We start from the raw sequence: 25139 nt of genomic DNA, 5'->3' as shown, positions 1-25139 counted from the left end.
CGGGAACGAGCCTCCCTAGCGTCGTGGGTGACACTAGGGAGACTTGTCCCCATCCCCGCCTGCCATTGGCTCTTCCCCCTGACACCGGAGGTTTTCATCCGTGTACAGAGAGAAGCAGCAGCGGCGATGCAAGGACCAGGAGCGGCGCAGGGAGTGGGGTAAGTATATTTCCTGTGAGGGGCCCGGCACATGGGGGGCTGTTTATGATATTAGATAGTTTTTATTAGTGTTTTTTGACAAAAGAGGTAACATACACAAAACAAGAAAAAACAAACAAACAAAGAACCCTCCAGTCATCAGTATCTGATCAGTGGGGTCCAACACCCAAGACCCCCGCTGATCAGCTGTTTGAGCACTGCAGCCTTCTCACAACTTTTCCATAGAAGTGAATGGAGCTGAGCTGTGACACCAAGCACAGCCGCTATACAATGTACCGCTGCTTTCACAAACAGCTGATCAGTCGGGGTGCCGGGTGTCGGACAACTGATGGCCTATACAGAGGATAGGTTATCGGTAGGAAGATGTCGAAAAACCCTTTTAGGCTGCATAAATCCCCTGAGCATGGATGGATTTACAAATTATATTATATATATATATATATATATCTATCTATCTATCTATCTCAAACGAATGATGAGGCAGCACTTCCAGTATAAAGTGAACGGGTGAGGACCCGTGTTATATTTATATATATATATATATATATATATATATATATATATATTCCGCATATTTAGTTCAGACATTCAACAAAGCAGTTATCCACTGTAATCACCACATTACCTAAGCCAGGAATATCCTCAGAGCTGCCCATCACGGCCTTGTACTCCTCGCCATCGGCAAGGATACAGTATTTACCTCTGGATGTTTGACGAGACCCTTCCAGACCCATGATGGCACCCACCAGGGGTGTCCAGCGTCTCCCACTATCTTTGCATTGGTTATCAAACCCCTGACAGGGAGCATTCGACATGTGGGTAACAAACAACACAAAATCAGCTTCTATGCTGATGACATCATTCTTGCTCTCCCAGCCCCAAACTCTTACAAACTTTGAACAGGTTTCATACTACAAAGTAAATGACAGTAAATCTTGGATGAATTCCTCCTAAACTCATGCCAATAGTCTTTTCAGTGGAGTGTCACTCATGTAAGTACTTGGGTATTAATCTCACCACTTTAAGTACAACTACCTGGAATTGCTAGCCATGGTACCTAAGATGTTAGATAAATACTCCAACCTTTCTCTTTCCTGGCTGGGTCGCATATCTGCTCTTAAGAGGTCTATTTTACTTGTCATTTTACATATATTTAGAAAATCAGTGATACCCTTAACTTAATATTACTGCGTGAATTAGAAAAAGATTCTGCTTAGCTTTGGCAAAGCAGGAAACCTCAAGTTTATTTGCCCACATTAGTATCACCCTGGGAATGGGGAGGCATGGGGGCATCAGATGTTGTAAAGTACAGTAGGGCAGCTATTCTTGCAGCGATAACTGGTGGAAATAGACAAATGGTGCAGGCCTCTACATAACTTTACACTTCTAAATCTGTCCAAATCTACACCAGCTCCCTTACTGGCGAAGACTTAGACAATTTTCTACTCCTAAAACAAGCGTAGAAAATTTTTAATGTGATGGGCCTACCGGCCCACCCTTTTTCCCGACCCCTTTTTGAGATCTAGAGTGAACATCAAAAAAAGTTGCAGATTGTGGCGCAAATAACCTTTCACCCGCAATCTGCGACAGATATATGCCAAAAAGTGGCGTATATCTGTTCATAATTTTTTTGAATATTAAATAAAAATTAAAAACTAAACTATATGTTGTGGACATGAGATTTAAAAAATGCATCATTAAAAGAATGCATTTTTGCCACGGTTTTGAATATCCTATCCAAGTCATGTCTCAAGGCTTATTTTAAGAGCTGAACATTGACTTATAGGATAGCTGCCTTACATCTGGTGGCATTAGAGGCAGAGCTTGTTAAGAGATCATTTGCATCCCTTTCCTCCCAGAATTCCAGAGGAGCAGGTATGGCCTATAAGTCTCCTCATGCTGATTAAGGTGCTCTCATCCCTAAGGAGAGATAATATCCCCCTAACCCTGACAGGCCGCTCACCCAGTCAAGCCAGTACTCTCTGCTCTGCACTGATCAGGGGCAATCACCCTGAAACAGCTGTCTGCAGATGAGGTGCTGGCTTATTTAATATCCATCGATTAACATGTCGTTACTTAGCCTACGAAAAGCTTAGAGAAGGCTGCGGCACTACTGCGCGCACCGCTGCCTTCTCAAACAGCTGATCAGCAGGGGTCCTGGGTGTTGGGCTCCCACTGATCAGATACCAGAAGATAAATGACCAAAATAAAAATTAAATGACAAAAAGGTAGAAAAACCTAACTCAAAAACTTTTTCTAAAATGCTTAGAAAACCTCTCAACACTAAAAACGCCACCAAAATACAAATCTGCCACTGAAAATGACCTGTTTTCATCTACTGATTCTGAGCGTATTAGACATACTCTGCATTTCAGATCAGCAGTCCACCTTACCACGTATGATCAATATTAAGAATGCCTTCACACACAGCAGATTTTGTGGCAGAAAAGTCCACAACTGAAAATCCACTTGAATGGGGAAGAAAGTAAACGGGACTGCAAGCCCCATTAAGGTGGATGGAACCGATTTTCAGACGTAGAATTTTCTGCCACAAGATCTGCCGCGTGTGAAGGCACCCTAAGGCCTCTTTCACACGGGCGTTGCAGAAAAATGTGCGGGTGCGTTGCGGGAAGACCCGCGATTTTTCCGCACGAGTGCAAAACATTGTAATGCGTTTTGCACTCGCGTGAGAAAAATCGTGCGTGTTTGGTACCCAAACCCGAACTTCTTCACAGAAGTTCGGGCTTGGGATCGGTGTTCTGTGGATTGTATTATTTTCCCTTATAACATGGTTATAAGGGAAAATAATAGCATTCTATACAGAATGCAAAGTAAAATGGCGCTGGAGGGGTTAAAAAATTTTTTTTTTAACTCACCTTAATCCACTTGCTCGCGTAGCCCGGCATCTCCTTGTGTCTCCTTTGTTGAAGGACCTGTGGTGACGTCACTCCGGTCATCACATGATCCATCACATGATCTTTTACCATGGTGATTCACCATGGTAAAAGATCATGTGACGTACCATGTGATGACCAGAGTGACGTCACCACAGGTCCTTCAACAAAGGAGACACAAGGAGATGCCGGGCTACGCGAGCAAGTGGATTAAGGTGAGTTAAAAAAAATTTTTTTTAACCCCTCCAGCGCCATTTTACTTTGCATTCTGTATTCAGAATGCTATTATTTTCCCTTATAACCATGTTATAAGGGAAAATAATAATGATCGGGTCTCCATCCCGATCGTCTCCTAGCAACCGTGCGTGAAAATCGCACCGCATCCGCACTTGCTTGCGATTTTCACGCAACCCCATTCACTTCTATGGGGCCTGCGTTGCGTGAATAACGCACAATATAGAACATGCTGCGATTTTCACGCAACGCATAAGTGATGCGTGAAAATCACCGCTCATGTGAACAGCCCCATAGAAATGAATGGGTCGGTATTCAGTGCGGGTGCAATGCGTTCACCTCCCACATCGCATCCGCGCGGAATACTCGCTCGTGTGAAAGGGGCCTAAGGCTGCCAAACACTTGGATACCCAGTTCTGAGTGCAGATTATGAAGCAAGAAACGAGTATAAAACTACGTGACCGAGTATTACTCTCGGGCACGTATGTAATATGAACGGTACCTGGGGGATTTCCTCTGCACAGGGCTGTGGCACACAGACAAGGCTTCAGTAGTATCCTGAATGGATTCCTTCATTTCATAGGAATGCAGTTTAGCCTTTAGTTCCGCTACCTACTCAATGCAAAGACAAAACTTTAATATTGATTACTGCCCTGTTACCTGCATCAAACAGGAATTCAGGTATTTTTGACAAACTTACTTCTGCTTTCAGTTCCTCGCACACGGCGGCGTATTTGCTGATATGACAGTCCAAATTGATCACATTGCTCTTCAGCTATAAACAAGGCAAGCAGAATAAAAATAAAAAAAAACATTTTCAAGGGTTGTTTGGAATTTTACAACTTTTATATCCAAGGTTTACATATGTACAATTGAGGGGGATCCAGAATGTTGTTATTGATGGCCTAACCTCAGGATAGGCCACCAATATTTGACTGGAGGGCATCAGACACCCTGCACTTGGCGTGTACTGTACAGCTCCACACGCTGTAGTGGACAAAGCTGGTCACTGCAGCGCTGCGCCCATTGGCAGTGCTGAGTAGTTCAAGAGCCTACACTGACACTGAAGCTACACTGCCACCTCTGATGGGGGATGAAGGGGGAGGGGAACACTAGAAAAACATCAGTAAAATCACAGACAACCCCTGTAACACCCATGTGGCACTCTTAACAGTAATATTAATAAGGCTGTTTAATTAAGGTTTTACATTTTTAAGGTTTATACAGTGTTACGACTGCAATACAGGTGCCAGCAGGGCTCTTTATGGCATCAACACATGTTCCATGGTAGACCCTAATAAAACGTTACCAAAGTGATATGCTGATGGGCACAGAGAGGCACCGCAGGTTTTCAAGCATCGCATAGGACTTGTATAGGTAGATACAGGGCAAGTTGAAAGCACTCAGTAAAGAGAGTAGGTACTCACCGACAGTTTTATTTCTTTGGCCCGATTGGCATATTTAAGTGTGTTATAGGTGTCATCATAACTGAGACATGAAGGGCTGATGGCTGCGATCATCACTGTCCTACAGTTGCCTCCAATAGAGTCTTTCAGAAGTCGGGTTAGTTTACTGTCCCTGTACGGGATGTGTGCCTTCTTACTCTACAACAGGAGAAGACGGGAATCAGACATACGTTTAAGCAGTTTTGCACAAATGGTGGTTTAACAGCCCTAGTTCTTTATATTTGCAAATTGAGACTAAAATTAAAATATCTGGGCTCTCTATTTCCATTCTATGTTTCCATGAAACATCTGAAGTCAAATCGCATAATACTTCGTTTCGGCTCCTATGAGCCGAAGTTATTACTTCGCGAAGTGGTACCTTGGAACCGAACCAGAGTTTGGGAAATGGTTTTTTACGATACAAATTAATTTATGAAGTTATTATGCGAAGTCTCGCAAGACTTTGCAATGTAATAACTTCGGCTCATAGGAGCCAATACATTCTAATACTGTCTCTCAGTACAGTATTCAAACAAAGTATTATGCGAATCGCCTTTGGATGTTTTATCCGAAGTCGTGACGTTGCCTCTGCCTTCATTCACTACACAGCACTAATTACACGCTATAAAGGCTGACTATTGGAAGACCAAAGCAGCTATAAACATGAACAGGAGCTATAAATCCACGCCAGACATTAGCAGCACATGGTCCTGAACAGGGTAAAGGAGTTTTCAGAGATTTTGATATTGATGGCTTGTCTTCAGGAAAGGTTATCAATATCAGATTGGCTGTGGTCTGACTCTGCACCCCTGCTGATCAGCTGTTTGAAGATATGGAAGCACTCCGGGTAGTGCCGTTGGCGTTACGTTTATTGGTCACATGGCCTATGTGCAGCTCAGTCCCATTCAAGGAGCACAAACCGATGATGGGTGGGGGTCCCAGGAGTCGGAACCTGCAGATATGATATTAATAACCCATCCTGAGGATAAGGCCATCAACATAGACGACCCGGAAAATCCCTTTAATCTCTTACGGACATAGGGCGTACAGGTATGCCCTGTGTATTTCCGATCACCGGCGGGCGGTGATCGGAACTGGGTGCCTGCTGAAATCAATCAGCAGGCACCCTGGGTCAATGCCAATGGAGGTCCTGTGAGACACCCCCCACCCGTACCGGCGATCGCTTCGGATTAACCCCTTCTATGCCGCTACCACGTGTTTCTGTTTGAGGGAGCCCATCAAGTCTCCGCGCTGCTGTGGGGGACTCGATGTCTCAGAAGGCAGCCCGATGCCGTGCAGAGGCTGCCCAATGCCTTGCATGGCATCAGGAACTGCCTTCTACGGGAGCTGAGGAGATCCAGCCTCAGGCTGGGGTCTCGTAGGCAACTTGTTAGTGTATTACTCTGTGTAATACACTAACAGGCAATGCATTACAATACAGATGTATTGTGATGCATTGCAGAGGGGATCAGAAATAAAGTAAAGTAAAGTAAAGTAAAGTAAAGTGAAAAAAAAAAAAAGTTACAAAAAAGTTTTTAATAAAATTAATATGGTAATAAAATTAATAAAGTAAAAAACAAACCAAAAAAAAAAAAACACACGCCCGTTTCCCCTTATTTTATAATAAAAATAATTATTAAAAAAAAGCTCTATAAATAAATCACATGATCCACCCTGTCCGATAAATACCATAAAAAAAAAAAAGTAAAAAAGTAAAAAAAAAGAGCCATTTTTGTCACCTTACATCATAAAAAGTGCAACACCAAGTGATCAAAAATGAGCCCCTACCTAAGCCAATCACCCAAAAAATAAAAAAAACTATGGCTCAGAATATGGAGAAACTAAAAACGAGATTTTTGTCAACTCACCTGTAAAATCTCTTTCTCGCTTTATTCATTGGGGGACACAGGACCGTGGGTATAGCTTGCTGCTGCCACTAGGAGGCGACACTAGGCTGAAAGCTGTTAGCTCCTCCCCTGCAGGCTATAGCCCCTCCAGCCTGGAGAGAGCATATCAGTTTGTGCTTCAGCAGTAGGAGAAACAGTACCGAAACAAAACACAACCAGTAAGGACCACTGCCCAACAAAAAAACCAAACCGGACACCAGCCCCAACCGGCAACTCGGACCCACTGGCCTCATAATAAAAGAAAAAATGGGTGGGTGCTGTGTCCCCCAATGAATAAAGCGAGAAAGAGATTTTACAGGTGAGTTCACAAAAATCTCGTTTTCTCGCTCATATCATTGGGGGGGGACACAGGACCGTGGGATGTCCTAAAGCAGTCCCCGGGGCGGGAAACAACCACTAGCCCAGAAAAAAAAAAACAACTCCCTCCGGTAAGACACTACACTGCGGCCTGCAAAACTCTGCGGCCAAGAGCAGCATCCGCCGAGGCGAAAGAATGCACTCGGTAAAATTTCGTGAAGGTGTGTAAAGAGGACCAAGTCGCTGCCTTACACAATTGAGACGCCGAAGCGTGGTGAAGGTGAGCCCAAGAAGCCCCGATCGCCCTGGTAGAGTGAGCCGTGATACCAGGAGGAGGAACCTTGCCCTTAGAGCGGTAGGCCTCTGCAAATGGCTGATCTAATCCACCGAGCAATCGTCACCTTCGAGGCTGCCAAACCTTTACGAGGACCTTCCGAGATTACGAACAGGGAGTCCGTACGTCTAAAAGGGGCCACCACTGCCAGGTAGATCCGCAAGGCCCGTACCACATCCAGACGGTGGAGAGCCACCTCCCTAGGATGAGAAGGCTCAGGGCAAAAAGAGGGCAGAACAATGTCCTCATTAACATGAAACGCCGACACCACCTTCGGCAGGAAGGACGGCACTGTCCGGAGTACTACCTTGTCTTGATGAAACACCAAGAAGGGCTCTTTGGACGAGAGAGCCGCCAGTTCCGACACCCGCCGGATGGAGGTAATTGCAACCAGAAACGCAACCTTCCATGAAAGCATGCGAAGGGAGACTGATCGCAGAGGTTCAAATGGCTCGGACTGGAGCGCTACCAGCACCAGATTCAGGTCCCAGGAATGCAACGAGGGCCGATAAGGGACTGCGGTGTGAGCCACTCCCTGTATGAAAGTCTTGACCGGACCCAACACCGCCAGTGTACGCTGGAAAAAAATGGAAAGAGCAGAAACCTGACCTTTCAGCGAACTCAGAGCTAGTCCCAGCTCTAAACCCGCCTGAAGGAAAGCCAGCACCGTAGGGAGGGAAAACTGCCTGGGAGGAAGATCCCTGTCCTCACAGAATTTGAGGAAAGATTTCCACGTCCGATAATAGATCTTGGCGGAGGAGGGCTTCCTAGCCCTAATCATCGTGCGAACAACCGCATCGGAGAAACCTCTTTGCTTCAACAGGAAGGTTTCAATAGCCACGCCGTTAAACGTAGCGTATTTAAACCCTGGTGGAAGACTGGGCCCTGTGAGAGCAGGTCGGGCCTGAGTGGAAGGGGCCACGGCACGTCTCCCAGAAGAAGAATGAGCTCTGAGTACCAAGCTCGACGAGGCCAGTCTGGGGCGATCAGAAGCGTCTGAATGCCCTCCATCCTGATTCTGCGTAGGATCCGAGGTAGGAGCGGTAACGGAGGGAACACGTACAGAAAAGTAAAGTTGTCCCACGGAGCCACGAGGGCGTCCACGTCGTACGCCATCGGATCTCTTGCGCGAGACAGAAAGCACGGGAGTTTGTGATTTAGCCTGGACGCCATCAGATCCACTTCTGGGCGTCCCCACCGGAGACAAAGGTCCTCGAACACCTCCGGATGGAGAGACCACTCCCCCGAGTCCACCGTCGTTCGGCTGAGGAAGTCCGCTGTCCAATTGTCCACACCCGGGATGAATATAGCCGAGATCACCGGAACAGGGGCTTCCGCCCACTGCAGAATCCTTGCGGCCTCGTTCATCACCGTCCCGCTGCGAGTCCCCCCTTGGTGGTTGATATAGGCAACCGCTGTAGCGTTGTCCGACTGTATCCTGACCGGACGGCCCTGCAAGTAGGGGGTCCAATGGCAGAGGGAGAGGTAGATGGCCCGGAGCTCCAGTATATTGATAGGTAGTTTGGACTCCGACTGAGACCAAACGCCTTGGGCTGTCCGGGTACCGAAGACCCCTCCCCAGCCGCTGAGGCTGGCGTCGGTCGTGACCACCGTCCATGACACTGGAAGGAAGGACTTCCCCGAGGACAGGTGGTCCAGTACCATCCACCAGCCAAGAGCCACGCGCACTGGGTGGGACAGAGAGATCCTGAGGTCCAGAGAATCCCGGGACTTGTCCCAGGAGGACAAAATGAGCCTCTGAAAATCCCTGGTGTGGAACTGGGCGAATGGAATCGCCTCGAAGGAGGCCACCATCAGGCCCAGTACTCGCATGCAGCTGCGAATCGACACCCTGCGGCGCTGAATGAGCAGACGCACCGTCCTCTGAATGTCCGATCTCTTGTCCAGTGGTAGACGCACCACGGCAGCCTCGGAGTCCAGTGTCATGCCCAAGAATCTGATCTGAGTGGTGGGAGACAGGCATGACTTCCTCAGGTTGATTATCCACCCGAAGCGAGTGAGGGTGCTCATCGTAATCTGAAGACTCTCTTCGCATTGAGCCGCTGTAGGTGCCTTGATTAAGATGTCGTCCAGATACAGGAGAAGAGTAATGCCTCTGGACCGCAGAATCCCCAGAAGAGGGGCAAGAACTTTTGTAAATACTCGCGGAGCCGTCGCCAGACCGAACGGCAGAGCGACGAACTGGTAATGAGCTGCCTGGATGGCAAATCGAAGGAACCGTTGGTGGGCTGTGGCGATGGGGATGTGGAGATATGCATCCTGGATGTCTAAGGACACCATGTGCTCCCCTTTCACCAGTGAAGCAACCACGGAACGGAGGGACTCCATCCTGAACCTTTGAACCCGCAGATAACGGTTCAACAGTTTTAGGTCCAGCACTGGCCTCACATCGCCCTCCTTTTTAGGGACCACAAACAGGTTGGAATAAAAACCCGTAAACCGCTCCTCCAAGGGAACAGGGGAAATCACCCCCCGTGAGAGAAGTGACTGGACTGCGTGCAAAAGAGCCGCGGCCCGGATGGGATCCCTGGAGGGCTGGGAGAGGAAGAAGCGGTTGGGGGGGAAGAGACCTGAACTCTATTTTGTAGCCCGAGGAGACAACCTCGAGCGCCCATGCGTCCGGAATATGGGCGTGCCAAATCTCCTGAAACAGGAGAAGACGCCCCCCCACCTGTGAGGGTGGGGACAAACCTTCATGCTGAAGGCTGCTTACCTGGGGCTGTGCGAGGCTGCTGAGGCCGCGGACGCCAGGCCTGCTGGGGCTTAAAGGACGGTCCTTTCCGCCGATCCTGATTGGGCGGCCCCGCCGCTGAGGTGGGTGCTGAACGGGTGCCTTAAAAGCGGCGAAAGGACAAAGCGAGAAGATGAAGTTCTGGACTGAAAAGGCCGCTTTGCCCTGGGTTGGGGCAGATGGGTGCTTTTTCCACCCGTAGCCTCCGAAATAATCTCATCTAATTTGGACCCAAATAGCCGAGACCCCGAGAACGGAAGCCTCAACAGGGAGCGCTTAGATGAGGAATCGGCTTTCCAGGCCTTGAGCCACAACTCCCGGCGGATGGAAGTGGCGAGAGCTGAGGAACGGGCGATCATAGTCCCAGCATCCAGAGCCGCTTCACAGAGATATTTCCCTGCCTGAGAAATTTGGAGCGCTGACGATTGAAGTTCAGCGGGAGGGAGGTCGGACGCTATGTCCTGGTTCAAACGGAGGGACCACTCCGAAACTGCTTTGGCTACCCAGGCAGAGGCGAAAATCGGCCGCAATGCCGAACCGCTCGCCGTAAAGATTGACTTAGAGAGTGACTCTATGCGGCGGTCCACTGGATCCTGGAGGGACGAGCCATCCGCCACCGGGATGGTAGTGAATTTTGCCAAGCGAGCAACCGGTGGGTCCACCTTCGGTGGGGAGGACCATTTGTCCACGGACTCGCGTGGAAAAGGGTAGAGTAGGTCTAGGCGTTTCGGAATAATGAAACGCAAACCTGGCTGGTCCCAAGCCTTCGTGGCAACGATAGAAAAATCGTCGTGTAATGGGAACGATTTGGGGTTCTGCTTCGTACGCAGAAATGACACCCCTTGTTGGCTAGTGGAGGGAAGGTCCTCCTGAACCTGGAAGGTGTCCCTTATTGCCGATATTAGGCTATCCACCATGGATGCAATCTGAGAAGAGTGCTCCGGATCCATATCTGCATCCGAATCCCCAAGCTCTTCTTCTGACAGTGCGTCGCCTAAAAGGGAGGACGCCTGTGAATGGGATCCAGGAGCAGGGGGGGATGCTGAGGCGTCAGAGGAGGAACGGGTGCCTGCTCTGGGGCGCTTACTAGGAAGTCTGCCTCTGGTTTGTGCGCTATGCGACTGTGGGGGTTGCGCCGGTGGTGATTTCTCTACCAAACGACCCAGCAATGAAAGGGTGGAATGGGAGATTTTTGAGAGGTCTTCCACTGCCCGTGATAGGGACCTTGCCCAGTCTGGTTCCCCCTGGACAGGCAGCTCCAGGGCTTCTGTGGGCTGTTGTGCCCTAGGGGGATGGCTCTGTGCAGGTTTCTGACATGCAGAGCACAGTGATAGTGACTGACCACGAGGGAATTTCTCCGAACATAAGGAACAGGCATAGTAAGTGGTCCTACAGGGTGCCTGGTGGGGGGGTCAGACATGGTCATAGATGGGGGTATCGATTGCCTACCAGTATGGAGGTCCCAGGTCCTGTGTCCTACCCACGCAGCGCTGAGGAAGAATTAGGAAGCTGAATCAGGGCGGGAGAATAAGCCACGCCCCCTTCCAACCCGGCGAGCCACGCCCCCTTCCAGCTCGGGCCCGGCAAGCCACGCCCCCTTCCAGCCCGGGCCCGGCAAGCCACGCCCCCTTCCAGCCCGGGCCCGGCAGCCTAAGGCTGGGTTCAGACCTGAGCGTATTTGATATGCGCGTTTTTGTCGCGCGTTTTTTGCAATAGTAAACGCGCGTTTGACGCACGTTTGTGTGATTGACTGCAGTGTCCTATGGCCACAAACGCGCGTCAAAACGCCCCAAAGCAGCTCAAGAACTTGTTTGAGCGTAGGGCGTTTTTCAGCGCGTTCAAACGCGCTGTAAAACGCTCAAGTGAGAACCAGGGCCATAGGGAAGCATTGGTTTTCATGTGTTGAGCGTTTTACAGCGCGTTTGAACGCGCTGTAAAACGCTCAAGTGTGAACCCAGCCTAATGCTGAAGTGAGGTCAGAATGCCTATGTTCCCCATGTCCGGCCCTGACCGCAGCGGTACTGGAACCGCTGCAGCTAAAAGGTAATGTGTGCTATGCCGCCGCCTCTAATAAATAGACCCGATATGCCGCAGAGCGGCCGTGCGGCGAGAGCAGTGAGGCCGGAGATCGGGCAGACGGACGGGCGGGGAGTGGAAGATGGAGGGGGTTCTCCTGCAGCTAGGGGGATGAAGCAGATTACTTACCTGTCTTCATCTGTGTTCTTCACCCTATGATGCAACACCAGCAGGGCCACCCTATGACCGCTGGCACCATGCGACAGGGGTCCGGGCAGAGAAGGGCTGAAGAGAGGGTGGCCCTCTTGCTGGGGGGAAGCAGGGGAGCGAGGCTGCCCTGGTCCACTTTGTCTTCTGGGGGGAGGCAAGGCGGTGACTTAGATACACCGGCCAGCCTCCCGGGGATATAGGGACGCAGGCGACCCTGTGCCCCCTTCCAGTAGTCTGTGAATTAAAGATAGAAATAATAAAAGAAAAAAGAAAAACGCCACCCTGCAAAGCAGGGAGGTCTGCCTCCTACGACACTAAGCTAAAAACGGATATGCTCTCTCCAGGCTGGAGGGGGTATAGCCTGCAGGGGAGGAGCTAACAGCTTTTAGCCTAGTGTCGCCTCCTAGTGGCAGCAGCAAGCTATACCCACGGTCCTGTGTCCCCCAATGATATGAGCGAGAAACAATTTTTTTTGTTAAAAAAATGCTGGCATTGTGTAAAACTTAAGTAAATAAAAAAAAGTGCACATATTAGGTATCGCCGCGTCCGTAAGATTCTGCTCTATAAAAATATCACATGACCTAACCCCTCAGGTGAACACCGTAAAAAAGAAGAAAGAAAAAAAAAAAAGTGTAAAATTTTAATTTTTGCCACCTACAATCACAAAAAGGTGTAATAGCAAGCGATCAAAAAGTCATACGCACCCCAAAATAGTGCAAATAAAACTGTCATCTCATCGCGCAAAAATCATACCCTACCCAAGATAATCGCACAGAAACTGAAAAAACTATGGCTCTCAGACTATGGAGACACTAATACATGATTTTTACATACTTGCATAAATAAAATAAAAGACTAGACATATTAGGTATCGCCGCCGCGTCCATAATAACCTGCTCTATAAAAATATCACATGAACTAACCCCTTAGGCGAAAACTGTAAAAAAATAAAAATGGTGTAAAAAAAAAAGCCATTTTTTGTCACCTTACATCACAAAAAGTGTAATACCAAGCGATCAAAAAGTCATACGCACCCCAAAATAGTGTTAATCAAACTGTCATCTCACCCTGAAAAAGGAGACACTAAAGAATAATTTTTTTTTTTCAAAATGCTTTGTTATGTAAAACTGAAACAAATAACCGAAAAAAGTAGTCCTATTCGGTATTGTCAGGTCTGTGACAACCTGCTCTATAAAAATACCACATGATCTAACCTGTCAGATGAATGTTGTAAATAAAAAAAAAAAATAAAAAAAACGGTGCCATGCCTCACAAAAAGTGTAATATAGAGCAACCAAAAACCATATGTACCCTAAAATAGTACCAACAAAACTGCCACCCCATCACATAGTTTCCAAAATGGGGTCACTTTTTTGGAGTTTCTACTCTAGGGGTGCATCAGGGGGGCTTCAAATGGGACATTGTGTCAAAAAACCAGTCCAGCAAAATCTGCCTTCCAAAAACCGTATGGCATTCCTTTCCTTCTGCGCTCTGCCGCGTGCACGTACAGCAGTTTAGGACCACATATGGGGTGTTTCTGTAAACTACTGAATCAGTAAATCAGTAAATATTGAGTTTTGTTTGGCTGTTAACCCTTGCTTTGTAACTGGAAAAAATGGATTCAAATGGAAAATCTGCCAAAAAAAAGTGAAATTTTGAAATTCTCTATTTTCCATTAATTCTTGTGGAACACCTGAAGGGTTAACAAAGTTAGTAAAATCAGTTTTGAATACCTTGAGGGGTGTAGTTTGTAAAATGGGGTCATTTTTGGGTGGTTTCTATTATGTAAGCCTCACAAAGTGACTTCAGACCTGAACTGGTCATGAAAAAGTGGGTTTTAGAAATTTTCGGAAAAATGTCAAGATTTGCTTCTAAACTTCTAAGCCTTGTAACGTCCCCAAAAAATAAAATGTAATTCCCAAAATGATCCAAACATGAAGTAGACATATGGGGAATGTAAAGTAATAACTATTTTTGGAGATATTACTATCTATTATAAAAGTTGAGAAATTTAAATTTGCCAAGTTTGTTAAATTTGGTATTTTTTTTATAAATAAAAATGAATTTTTTTTTACTCTATTTTACCAGTGTCAGGAAGTACAATATGTGACGAAAAAAAACAATCTCAGAATGGCCTGGATAAGTAAAAGCGTTTTAAAGTTATTCACACATAAAGTGACACTGGTCAGATTTGCAAAAAAGGGCCTGGTCCTTAAAGGTGAAATAAGGCTGTGTCCTAAAGGGGTTAAAGGTGTATTTCCACCATAGCGTACTACAGCATACTAAAATACAACATAGCATTCTGATCCCTTATTGTTCAACCCCCAGACCTTGCTGAACCAGAGGGTGAAGGGGGTAAGGAGCCTTCAGCTTTTCTCCTCTTCCAGCCACCCACTGTGAACAGGGCTGTGTTGAAGTTCCATGCACAGCGGACGGTGGGAGTGCAGGGCAACAATGAAAGGTTTAATTCTTGGGAAACCCAACCATCTATCCACAGGATAGAGGATAAGCGTCTGACAGGTGGGGGTGCGACTGCTGATCACGAGTCCTGTGTTCCCTCTTATGCATGGAGCAGCAGTCAAGTATGCACATTGCGGCTCTATTTAACCCCTTAGTGACCACCCATACGTGTTTTTACTGACGTAAACAAAGGGGGTTTTAGCTAAACAGCTGGCTTTAATCAATCATTACATGTACTTAAAATGGTGTATCAAAAACTAGAACTTGTCCTGCAAAAAATAAGACCTCCTACAAGTACATTTATGAAAAAACAAAAAAGTTCTAGCTCTTGGAATGCATTTTTAAAAAAAATGTGCTTGGTCACTAAAAGGGTTAAACTCTATGGGACTTCCTAAATAGAAACTGAGCGCAGCGCTCGGCTATCTCCGTCAGCCCAATAGAGTTGAAAGGAGCAGAAGCACACAAGCCCGACAGCTGCTCCATTCATATGAAGAGCGTGGGACCTGTCCTGTGGATCTTAGTACAACTCCTCTAGCTAGTAGTGTGGTCCCTGTAGATATTAGTAATTCATTGCATAGCCTAGCATCACCTACGTAAAAATGGCAGCCAAAACCAGACTGGTAAATCTAAATTTACATGGGAGGACGTGAAAAGTAATAGCAATATTTAGAGAATGATGGTCTGCATGGGAGATCTCCAAACAGAATTCTTGGGAGTTCTATACTCCTGATGACAAACAAGAAGCATGTGTTACAGATGTTGTCGTCCCCTTCAGACGCGGAACATCCAAACATAAACACCGCGACTCGGTGCCAAGTGTTCGAATGGCCTACGCAAGGAAAAGATTACTTTGTGTTTGCTTTGTGCCCAGGAACTTGCAGATTAAATTAATACACAACAGACACTGCAGGCTCTCATGAGGCTCAAAACACAACAAGATACTAAATCGGGCACCGCGCTCATATGAAAAGAATCAGCGCTGAGCACCAAAGGCATGTCAGTTCAAAGGCTAGCGGGTACCTTGGCATCAGCCAGTGCGTTGATGACATTTATAAGCGCCAACAAGGAACGGTTGATGTTGGCGCCCTCTCTGAGGCGCTCGCCTTTGGCGTTTGTGGACGATGCTCTCTCTGACCCGGCTAGATCGATGAGGCTCATTTTGGCCACGCGAATGTCCTGGCTGATACTGGCCGTACGATCTTGCTGCTTGACATAAATCTAGACGAGATAAAAGACAAGAGGCGCCGGGATTACACGGTTTCCTTACTGTTGGGTGAGGCCCTTTAAAAGCATTCAAAAGAGGTGTATGACACTAAAGCGTTAAATGGGCAGGTATATAGAGGGGCATTTACTAAAGTGTATGTATTTGTAACTTTTGGAGAAAAGTGGCGAGACGGGGTTGGGGTTTTGTGGAGCGGGTGGGTTTTGCATTGCCTGCCAGATTTATAGCTGAAGTCTACGCCAGCCCCTAACTGGCGTAGACGTCAGTTTCTGGCCACGGAGTGCCAGAGATGCCTCTCACTCTGGCACAGGGGGATCAAGACTGGGGTATGGGAACGTCAGTCTTAATAATTGTCCCTCAACATTAAACCAAAGCTGACAACCATCTAATGTGGATGGAGTTGTCACAACTCTCCCCTGACAGCAGACATGGGACAAAAGAAGGACTGGGCTGTTGAATTTAAACATGTCTAGTCATGTGTTCTAACAATTCTTACTCCCCATCTCCCCACTGAGAACACATACATGCTTGGCTGAGCCCAGGATGCATCTGGGTGGGAGGAACTGGGTGAGCTGCTGTCAGCCAAATGCTCATTTAGCAAACAGCTATCAAATGTGTATGGCCAACCTTAGATCCTGGCCAATACTGTGGAGTAGCATTGGAGCAAGTTTGAGAAGTCAATGGGATCGCATGCATCATGGACCCTGGAAAAAGAAATCCATGACAACAATGTCAGGGTGCATTCACACGACTAAGTGTTTTTCAGTCCGAAAATTTTTGCAGATCCGCAAAACACGGATATAGGCCCGTGCGCGTTCCGCAATTTGCGGACCGCACATGGCCAGCACTTTGATGAAAAAACACCTATTATTGTCCGCAATTGCGAACAAAAATAGCACATGCTCTATCTTTTTTGCGGGGCTGCGGAACAGAAGTATGGATGCAGATAGCACACAGTGTGCTGTTTGCATCTTTTGCGGCTCCATTGAAATGAATGGGTCTGCACCCGCTCCCCAAAATTGCGGAACGGATGCGGACACATACATACGGTCGTCTGAATGAGCCCTCAACAAAAACGTGGTATAAAAAAGGTGGAGCAAAATCAAAAAGGCAACCAAAACTTACCTGGAAAACCGCATGTGATCGAGATGACGTTGCATTAGCGTCTGTTGGATGCTGCGTCCGGTTCAGGTTACCATTAGCCAACATTTGCAGTAGCTGCTTTGCAGATTTGGGCTTAGGATAGGAAAAAAGACAAACTATTAGAATAGCTTCTTGACAATTGATTCTTGGAAATACGCTTTACGTAACAGCCCATTTATCTTGCAGAATCCAGGAGGCGGCATATAATGTCACCCCCAACCATACTTACATATAGTAGAGATCAAAGCAACAGTAATTATATAATATAAGAATGTGAGAGATCTGGACTTGGAACAGAGCTTAGAGCTCTGTGGGACATTAAAGCAAGTGTTCAGGATAACGAAGAACATAATGACCAGGGGCAAAACACGCGATTTCATAACTACACCGTTTCCAAGAATCTTGTATAGATGTCTATCTGCCCAGAACAAATTCCGTCAGGCACACCAAGGAAGTGTAACTCATTGATGTAATGCTGCATAGTAATGTCCGGCAAGCAAAGCTTTTGCAGATGGTTTACATATAAAACTCAGAACCTCACTTGTTTGTTACGGAAATGCCCAGAGACCAAAATAGTTTCCCATGAAAGAAACCATAGTGCAAGGACAGGGGAGTCCGATTCCTAATCAGGTGTATCACAATGAGCCTTCAGTAATAAAAAGGAGTGCCTAAACCATGAGGACCCGACATGACCATGTAGTGGAATAGGCACCGTGTAACAGCACCTACTATGCTTCCCCCGACGATAACTGGTCACTGAAGGTCTGCATTTAGAAAAGGGGGTGGTCCCCTCCTTTATTCATGTGAAGCATACCTGTTGATGCAGGTGACTTTTCAGAATATGTGTGAGTAATGCAGAGGAGAACAGCTTTTCTAGTTCCGAGGGCTTAGGTGGAACCTCTGGGTGGGTACTATTTCTATTATGGAGACCAGTTGATATATGTGATAATTGTTGTAGGCTAGACAAAACCCTTCTTCATTTCTGGCAAAAATATATGCAAGTTATCATGGCCAACATCTGCTGGCATCAAATTGGTTTAGGAAAGCTAATTTGAATATCTTTCCCAGAAATCCATAGGGGCTCTCCATAATGGGAAAGGGTACCTCTTAGACAAAATAATAAATAAAAATAATAAATAAAAATTATATATATATATATATATATATATATATATATATATATATATATATACGGAAAATGCAAATGTGATCGCACACTACATCCAGCACTCTGCCCTCCATGCTGGATGAGACATTGGTTTATATTTTGGCCAAAGCATAGTAAGCCACTCACCGCGTCAAGGTCGTCTCATGAGTGGTCCCTAACTCTTGTTCCTACCTGTTCATGGGCCATGACAGCCACATAAAATCCAGGGAATGCAGGTCAGCATGCAAGCCAAGTACACTTTGCTTGTAACCCCGTCCGGTGCCATTACAGCTTTCATCGGATCCAGGGATGCAAGTACCAACATGCATGCTGAACCCACCATATACTTCTCCTGGAGCCATTGCACACCTGACCAGTTAAATCTGTCCTTGAGGCTGGTTTTAAAGTCAGTATAAAACTGAGTCTGCTTGTATAGAACCTACCATTAGCCATCTGGCTCCAGGAGAAGTATATGGTGGGTTCAGCATGCATGTTGGTACTTGCATCCCTGGATCCGATGAAAGCTGTAATGGCACCGGACGGGGTTACAAGCAAAGTGTACTTGGCTTGCATGCTGACCTGCATTCCCTGGATTTTATGTGGCTGTCATGGCCCATGAACAGGTAGGAACAAGAGTTAGGGACCACTCATGAGACGACCTTGACGCGGTGAGTGGCTTACTATGCTTTGGCCAAAATATAAACCAATGTCTCATCCAGCATGGAGGGCAGAGTGCTGGATGTAGTGTGCGATCACATTTGCATTTTCCGTTTATATATGTATTTCGCCATAGTGATCTGCACCTACAGGCAGGTTGTGCTGACCCAACCATATATACATACATATACATATATATATATATATATATATATATATATATATATATATATATATATATATATATATATATATATATACATATACATATACATATATACACACATACATACACACAGTTGCAAGAAAAACTGCACAAATTGGTCATAAAATGTGATCTGATCTTCATCTAAGTCACAACAATAGACAATCACAGTCTGCTTAAACTCAAAGAATTAAACACACAAAGAATTAAATGTTACCATGTTTTTATTGAACACACCATGTAAACATTCACAGTGCAGGTAGAAAAAGTATGTGAACCCTTAGATTTAATAACTGGTTGAACCTCCTTTGGCAGCAATAACTTCAACCAAGCTTTTCCTGTAGTTACAGATCAGATGTGCACAACGGTCAGGAGTAATTCTTGACCATTCCTCTTTACAGAACTGTTTCAGTTCAGCAATATTCTTGGGATGTCTGGTGTGAATCGCTTTCTTGAGGTCATGCCACAGCATCTTAAATCGGGTTGAGGTCAGGACTCTGACTGGGCCACTCAAGAAGGCGTATTTTCTTCTGTTTAAGCCATTCTGTTGATTTACTTTTATGCTTTGGGTCGTTGTCCTGTTGCAACACCCGTCTTCTGTTGAGCTTCAGCTGGTGGACAGATCTTCTTAAGCTCTCCTGCAAAATGTCTTGATAAACTTGGGAATTCATTTTTCCTTCGATGATAGCAATCCGTTCAGGCCCTGGCGCAGCAAAGCAGCCCCAAACCATGATGCCCCCACCACCATACTTCACAGTTGGGATGAGGTTTTGATGTTGGTGTGCTGTGCCTTTTTTTCTCCACACAGTGTTGTGTGTTTCCTCCAAACAACTCAACTTTGGTTTCATCTGTCCACAGAATATTTTGCCAGTACTGCTGTGGAACATCCAGGTCCTCTTGTGCAAACTGCAAACGTGCAGCAATGTTTTTTTTGGACAGCAGTCGCTTCCTCTGTGGTGTCCTCCCATGAAATCCATTCTTGTTTAGTGTTTTACGTATCGTAGATTTACTAACAGGGATGTTAGCATATGCCAGAGACTTTTGTAAGTCTTTAGCTGACACTCTAGGATTTTTCTTCACCTCATTGAGCAGTCTGCACTGTGCTCTTGCAGTCATCTTTACAGGACGGCCACTCCTAGGGAGAGTAGCAGCAGTGCTGAACTTTTTCCATTTATAGACAATTTGTCTTACCGTGGACTGATGAACAGCAAGGCTTTTGGAGATACTTTTATAACCCTTTCCAGTTTTATGCAAGTCAGCAGTTCTTAATCGTAGGTCTTCTGAGAGCTCTTTTGTGCGAGGCATCATTCACATCCGGCAATGCTTCTTGTGAAAAGCAAACCCAGAACTGGTGTGTTTTTTAATAGGGCAGGGCAGCTGTAACCAACACCTCCAATCTCATCTCATTGATTGGACTCCAGTTGGCTGACACCTCACTCCAATTAGCTCTTGGAGATGTCATTAGTCTAAGGGTTTACATACTTTTTCCACCTGCACTGTGAATGTTTACATGTTTATCATTCCAAAGGGTTCACATACTTTTTCTTGCAACTGTATATATATATATATATATATATATATATATATATATATATATATATATAACAGTTGATGCGTACTGAGGTCTCTCGTTTGCCTGAATTTTACCACAACATTTTTGGCTTTGTGTGAATCTGAACTTTTAGAAACATTTGGACTGAACCACAAACTGGTAGAAGCAGTTCGCTCATCCTTCGTGTGTACATCTGGCCATTATATGATGTGTATCCTTCATTTTTAACCAATTTCTCCTCTGCAGGCTCCATCTTTGCCAGTTTTCCCTAACCTATTGGATGGAGACTAACTGCTATAATCTCTATGCATGCAATGTATGGTAGACAAGAGGAGAACCAGCTCCCCTATCTCACACACACAATAGCAGCAGTAGGACAATATACAGCAGTACTGAGCAGTGTGGCTGTGAATCCAGCACTGAAACAGGAAAGAAAACTTACTAGAACTAGTAGCAGCGTATCTGACTTTGCCTCTCTAAAGAAGTTGACTACTCCTCCCACCCTCACATCTCCATAGACTTCTATGGGCTGTATGCAACCTGATCCCTCAGTGAGCCGAGTCAGCCTCATCTCCCGAGTTGGATTTTAGATTTGACCCGAGGGTGAATGAGGAGTTCAGCAGGCAGGGGAGAAGACATGGCTCATAGGTGGAGAAAGATGCATTTCCCCTAATAAAATACATTACAAAATTTCTTACGTTCTGCTTTGTTGAAATGACAGTGCCTATAGAAATGACTCCTTAGGTTTTACAGTTGAAAGCTATGTTTAAAAACCCCTCTCGCTGTATGGCACAGAGATGGAGGTTCTTCTCAACATGCATTGATACTTTCAAACCACCCTGCACTTTGTATGCTCCCCCCTCGTTACTTCACTGAGAGGGAACTGCAACTGCAGTTTTTATATGCTGTATAATAATCCTATAGAACCTGTTGCGAGCGGCAAGAACTCCTCTTTACAAAAAAGTTACATCAAAAGTGTCACGGTAGTGGTGCAGATTTCATTTTAGTTACTACCCGTATTACTTACTCATAATATAAAAATTCTTGAGCATTTTTTCTTACAACTCTGCATTGTGCTGTTCCTCTGTTACTCCTACTAGATATGTATTAATAAATTGACAAGCTGGGGATGTGTCCTACATACTCTTACATTGTCCAATCACATCTGTTTGACAATTGGGATGGTAATCAGTTGACAATTTATTTGTAGAATTCTAGTTGTCAAATTTCCTGTGTCGAGAGGAACCAGGAAGTAGAGACCAGCAGGGAACCAGGAAGCATCAGCATAAGAGTGACCAGGAATTGGTGAGGAGAGTATTTTTTAATGTTATTCTGGCCGTTTAGTCCATGCCCCTACGAAAGTACTAGCTATTCAACCCAGTCAACCACCTCAGTTCCAGTAGTGCTTCTAACAACTTAGACTCCATTCAGACGTCCGTAGTGCATTGCGGATCCGCAATACACCCGGCCGGCACCCCCAGAGAAACGCCTATTCTTGTCCGTAATTTCGTACAAGAATAAGACATGCTCTATTTTCTTGCGGAGCTGCGGACCGGAAGATCGGGGCCGAGCTGCGGAAATGCAGATGCGGAGAGCATATAGGGTGCTCTCCGCATCCATTCCCCATAGAGAATAAACGGGTCCGTACCCATTCCGCACAATTGTGGAACGGATGCGGACCACACTTGCAGACGTGTGAATGGAGCCTAATGAACACCTCAGGATTTCAAATGAGAAACAGAACTACACACACTTACCTGATGAAAGGAGAGGCCCTGTACTACAACCCCTTTCTGGGGGTCTTCTCTAATTGCTAAAAAGCCTTTGGGTTCTAGAAGGTCCTGGATCTGTTCATTATAAACCTAAAAAAAAAAAAAAAACTGAGAAAGGTTGGTTTTTAAGCGAGTAAAATCCTGCTACAGTATACAGACAGTAACATGACAACTCTGACAATGGCATGGGTCCAACGTTAGAGATTCTCTTTCTGTAGATTCACCTAATGGGTCATGTGCCAGAAGAAAAATCATCGTTTAGTGATGGGAAACATCAGCCAGCAGAATAGCATGTGACGAACTGGCCACTTGCAAAAGATTGGGGGGGGATCATCAGAGCTTCTGCTCTGGTTCGGCAACAGGTAAGTATTTTTATTTCCTGATCGTAGATTTTTTTTTCTCTATTCTTTGAACATAATTATGTGGGCAGCCATCTCACACGAGCTGCTGTTACCAACATCCAGAGACTTCCTTTATAGCAGCAAATGGACCAAAGGAACTTGCAATCTGGAGTTGTTCATGCACATCTGAGAGAGTGTGATGTGGGTATACTTTGACCTGTGCAGAGGTCATTGTGCAGGGAGGGGGAGGAGGCGAGATGTCTTCATGACCCACTGTCAATGGTGGATCCTGTGCTACTGATGTGATCTGTCATTGTAATCCTGCTTGTGGTGATAATGAAATGACTGAAGAAAAGCAACCACTACTGAACAGTCTATCATGAAGCTCAGTGGGCAAGAGTGAAAACTGTTGGATTTCAGGATTTTTTTTTCCCAATTACAGATAATAGCATGTAAATTTTGAAAAACACCACAAACTTCTAAAAACATACTTAAAAGGGCTTATCCAACTTTTTTCAGACCATAGAGTGTGGATGGACCCATGGTAGTGATCACACTTACCTGTTCCCCGCTGTTGGGTTACGGCTTTATCTCATCATATCTCTCAACATCAATATCCGGTAAACGGGGTGGGCACTGGGGACAGTGATTGGATTTAGCAGTCACCTGACCCCTGCCCGGCAACAGGATGTTAATGCCGAGAAAGACAGGTGCTGCATGTACAGCCAGAGATTGAAGGATAGAGCCAGAACCCAGTGGCAGGGACCAGTACTATCACCACCATGGGTCGGTGAAGTTGGATAACCCCTTTAGACAATAGCCGTTTTCTTCTGATGACATATTCCCTTGTAAGTAATTTTTTTCTGATAATTTCCTTTGACAATGATCTCCTGGTCCATACCTCCAGGTAGGAGATGAGCACCTCGCAGGACTTCTCCTCCTTGATTGCTTCTATTCGCTGATATAGTTCGACCATAGTGAGATACATGACTCCAGGGTCAGCTTCACTTCCCAACATTGTATGCGTCTTCCCTGCTCCAGTAGCTCCATAAGCAAAAACTAAAGGATTAGAAAAAAAACAAAAAGAAAACAATTTTTTATAATTTAACAGAACGTAAATTTACTTTCCAGTGAAATAAATGGATCACTTTTGCACTTTGGACTCCAGGCTAGGAATATCAGTTGGCTCTTAAAGCAAACTTGTCACCATGAAAATACAGTCCAATCTGCATCTGCAGGCAGTGTGTCATGGAGCAGAAAGAGCGGAGCAGATTTCTATAAGCTGTAGTTTCCTGGCAAAAGAATATGTATAGCTTGTATTTTATTCATTTATACCCCTGTTCTATCTATCCTTGGGAGTCCAGTGGGTGGTCTTAACGGTAAAATAAAATACGGTATTATTTATACTGAATCTTTTCCCACAAAACTATATATCAGAGATGGCCAACCTGTGGCTCTCCAGTTGTTGCAAAACTATAACTCCCAGCAGGCCCAGACTGCCTACAGCAGGGCATGGTGGGAGTTGTAGTTTTACAACAGCTGGAGAGCCACAGGTTGGCCATTTATGCCAGCGGTCCCCAACCGCCGGGCCATGGCCCAGGACCGGGCCGTGGAAGATTGTTAGCCGGGCCTCGGCGATCAGGGCCGTCTTTATCGTGGTACCAATGAAGCGCTTCCATTATGGAAGCGCTTCATTAGTACAGGAGGACCAGGAAGCGGTGACGGATCTGTACTCACCGCTTCCTGGTCCTCGGCTCGGCTATCGGCTGTGCAGGGCTGCTCACAGCGTGAGGTCACACAACGCGATACACAGCAGACAGCAGGAAGAAGAGGATCGTCATGGTGACCAGGACCAGGAGAGGTAAGTGTTTTTTTTGTTTTTTTTTTTGCGCCAACATGGCTGATGGCCGACATAAGGGGCTGATCTGAGGCATTGTGGGTCTGATCTGAGGTCTGATTAACATTGGGGGTCTGATTGCTGGTCTGACCTGAGGTGTAATGAAAAATTTTTTTTTCTTATTGTTCTCCTCTAAAACCTAGGTGCATCTTATAGGGCGAAAAATACGGTACAGTGCAGCAGAGACCAGTGCAGCAGAGACCCTAGTCAGTTTAAATAGTGTTATATATTTTAATATGCACTTTGTGTTTTGTTATGCGCGCGAGTCAGTCAGCGCCGACTAGCACCCCCTAAGACCCGCCCACCCCCTAAGCCCTGCCCCAGAACCCCCCCACGGTCCCTGGGAAAATGGTCTTGCATGAAACTGGTCCTTGGTGCAAAAAAGGTTGGGGACCACTGATTTATGATATATATCAATCTGCTCAGCTCCTCCTGCTCTATAACAGGCTGCCTGCAGATATACATATATTAGCCATGAATGGCCAGTGGGTTACAT

At 45.9% G+C, this 25139-nt stretch overlaps 1 protein-coding gene across 1 annotated transcript in view; it reads right to left on the bottom strand.

Annotated features, from left to right (window-relative positions):
• Positions 1–25139, bottom strand: part of LOC121002204 (kinesin-like protein KIF18B) — a 92548-nt gene that overhangs the window by 35033 nt on the left and 32376 nt on the right. Inside the window, exons 3-9 of the mRNA XM_040433561.1 lie at positions 23648–23805; positions 22391–22495; positions 17055–17165; positions 15728–15925; positions 4714–4890; positions 3987–4061; positions 3789–3898 (exon numbers count right to left, since the gene is read on the bottom strand). Of these exons, the coding sequence (XP_040289495.1) occupies positions 3789–3898; positions 3987–4061; positions 4714–4890; positions 15728–15925; positions 17055–17165; positions 22391–22495; positions 23648–23805 (934 nt within the window). The remainder of the gene's footprint in view (positions 1–3788; positions 3899–3986; positions 4062–4713; positions 4891–15727; positions 15926–17054; positions 17166–22390; positions 22496–23647; positions 23806–25139) is intronic.

This window comes from Bufo bufo, chromosome 1 (genome assembly GCF_905171765.1).
Source record: "Bufo bufo chromosome 1, aBufBuf1.1, whole genome shotgun sequence".
NCBI lineage: Eukaryota > Metazoa > Chordata > Amphibia > Anura > Bufonidae > Bufo > Bufo bufo.
The sequence above is the reverse complement of the archived record's forward strand: the minus strand, read 5'-3'. Positions and strand labels throughout refer to the sequence as shown.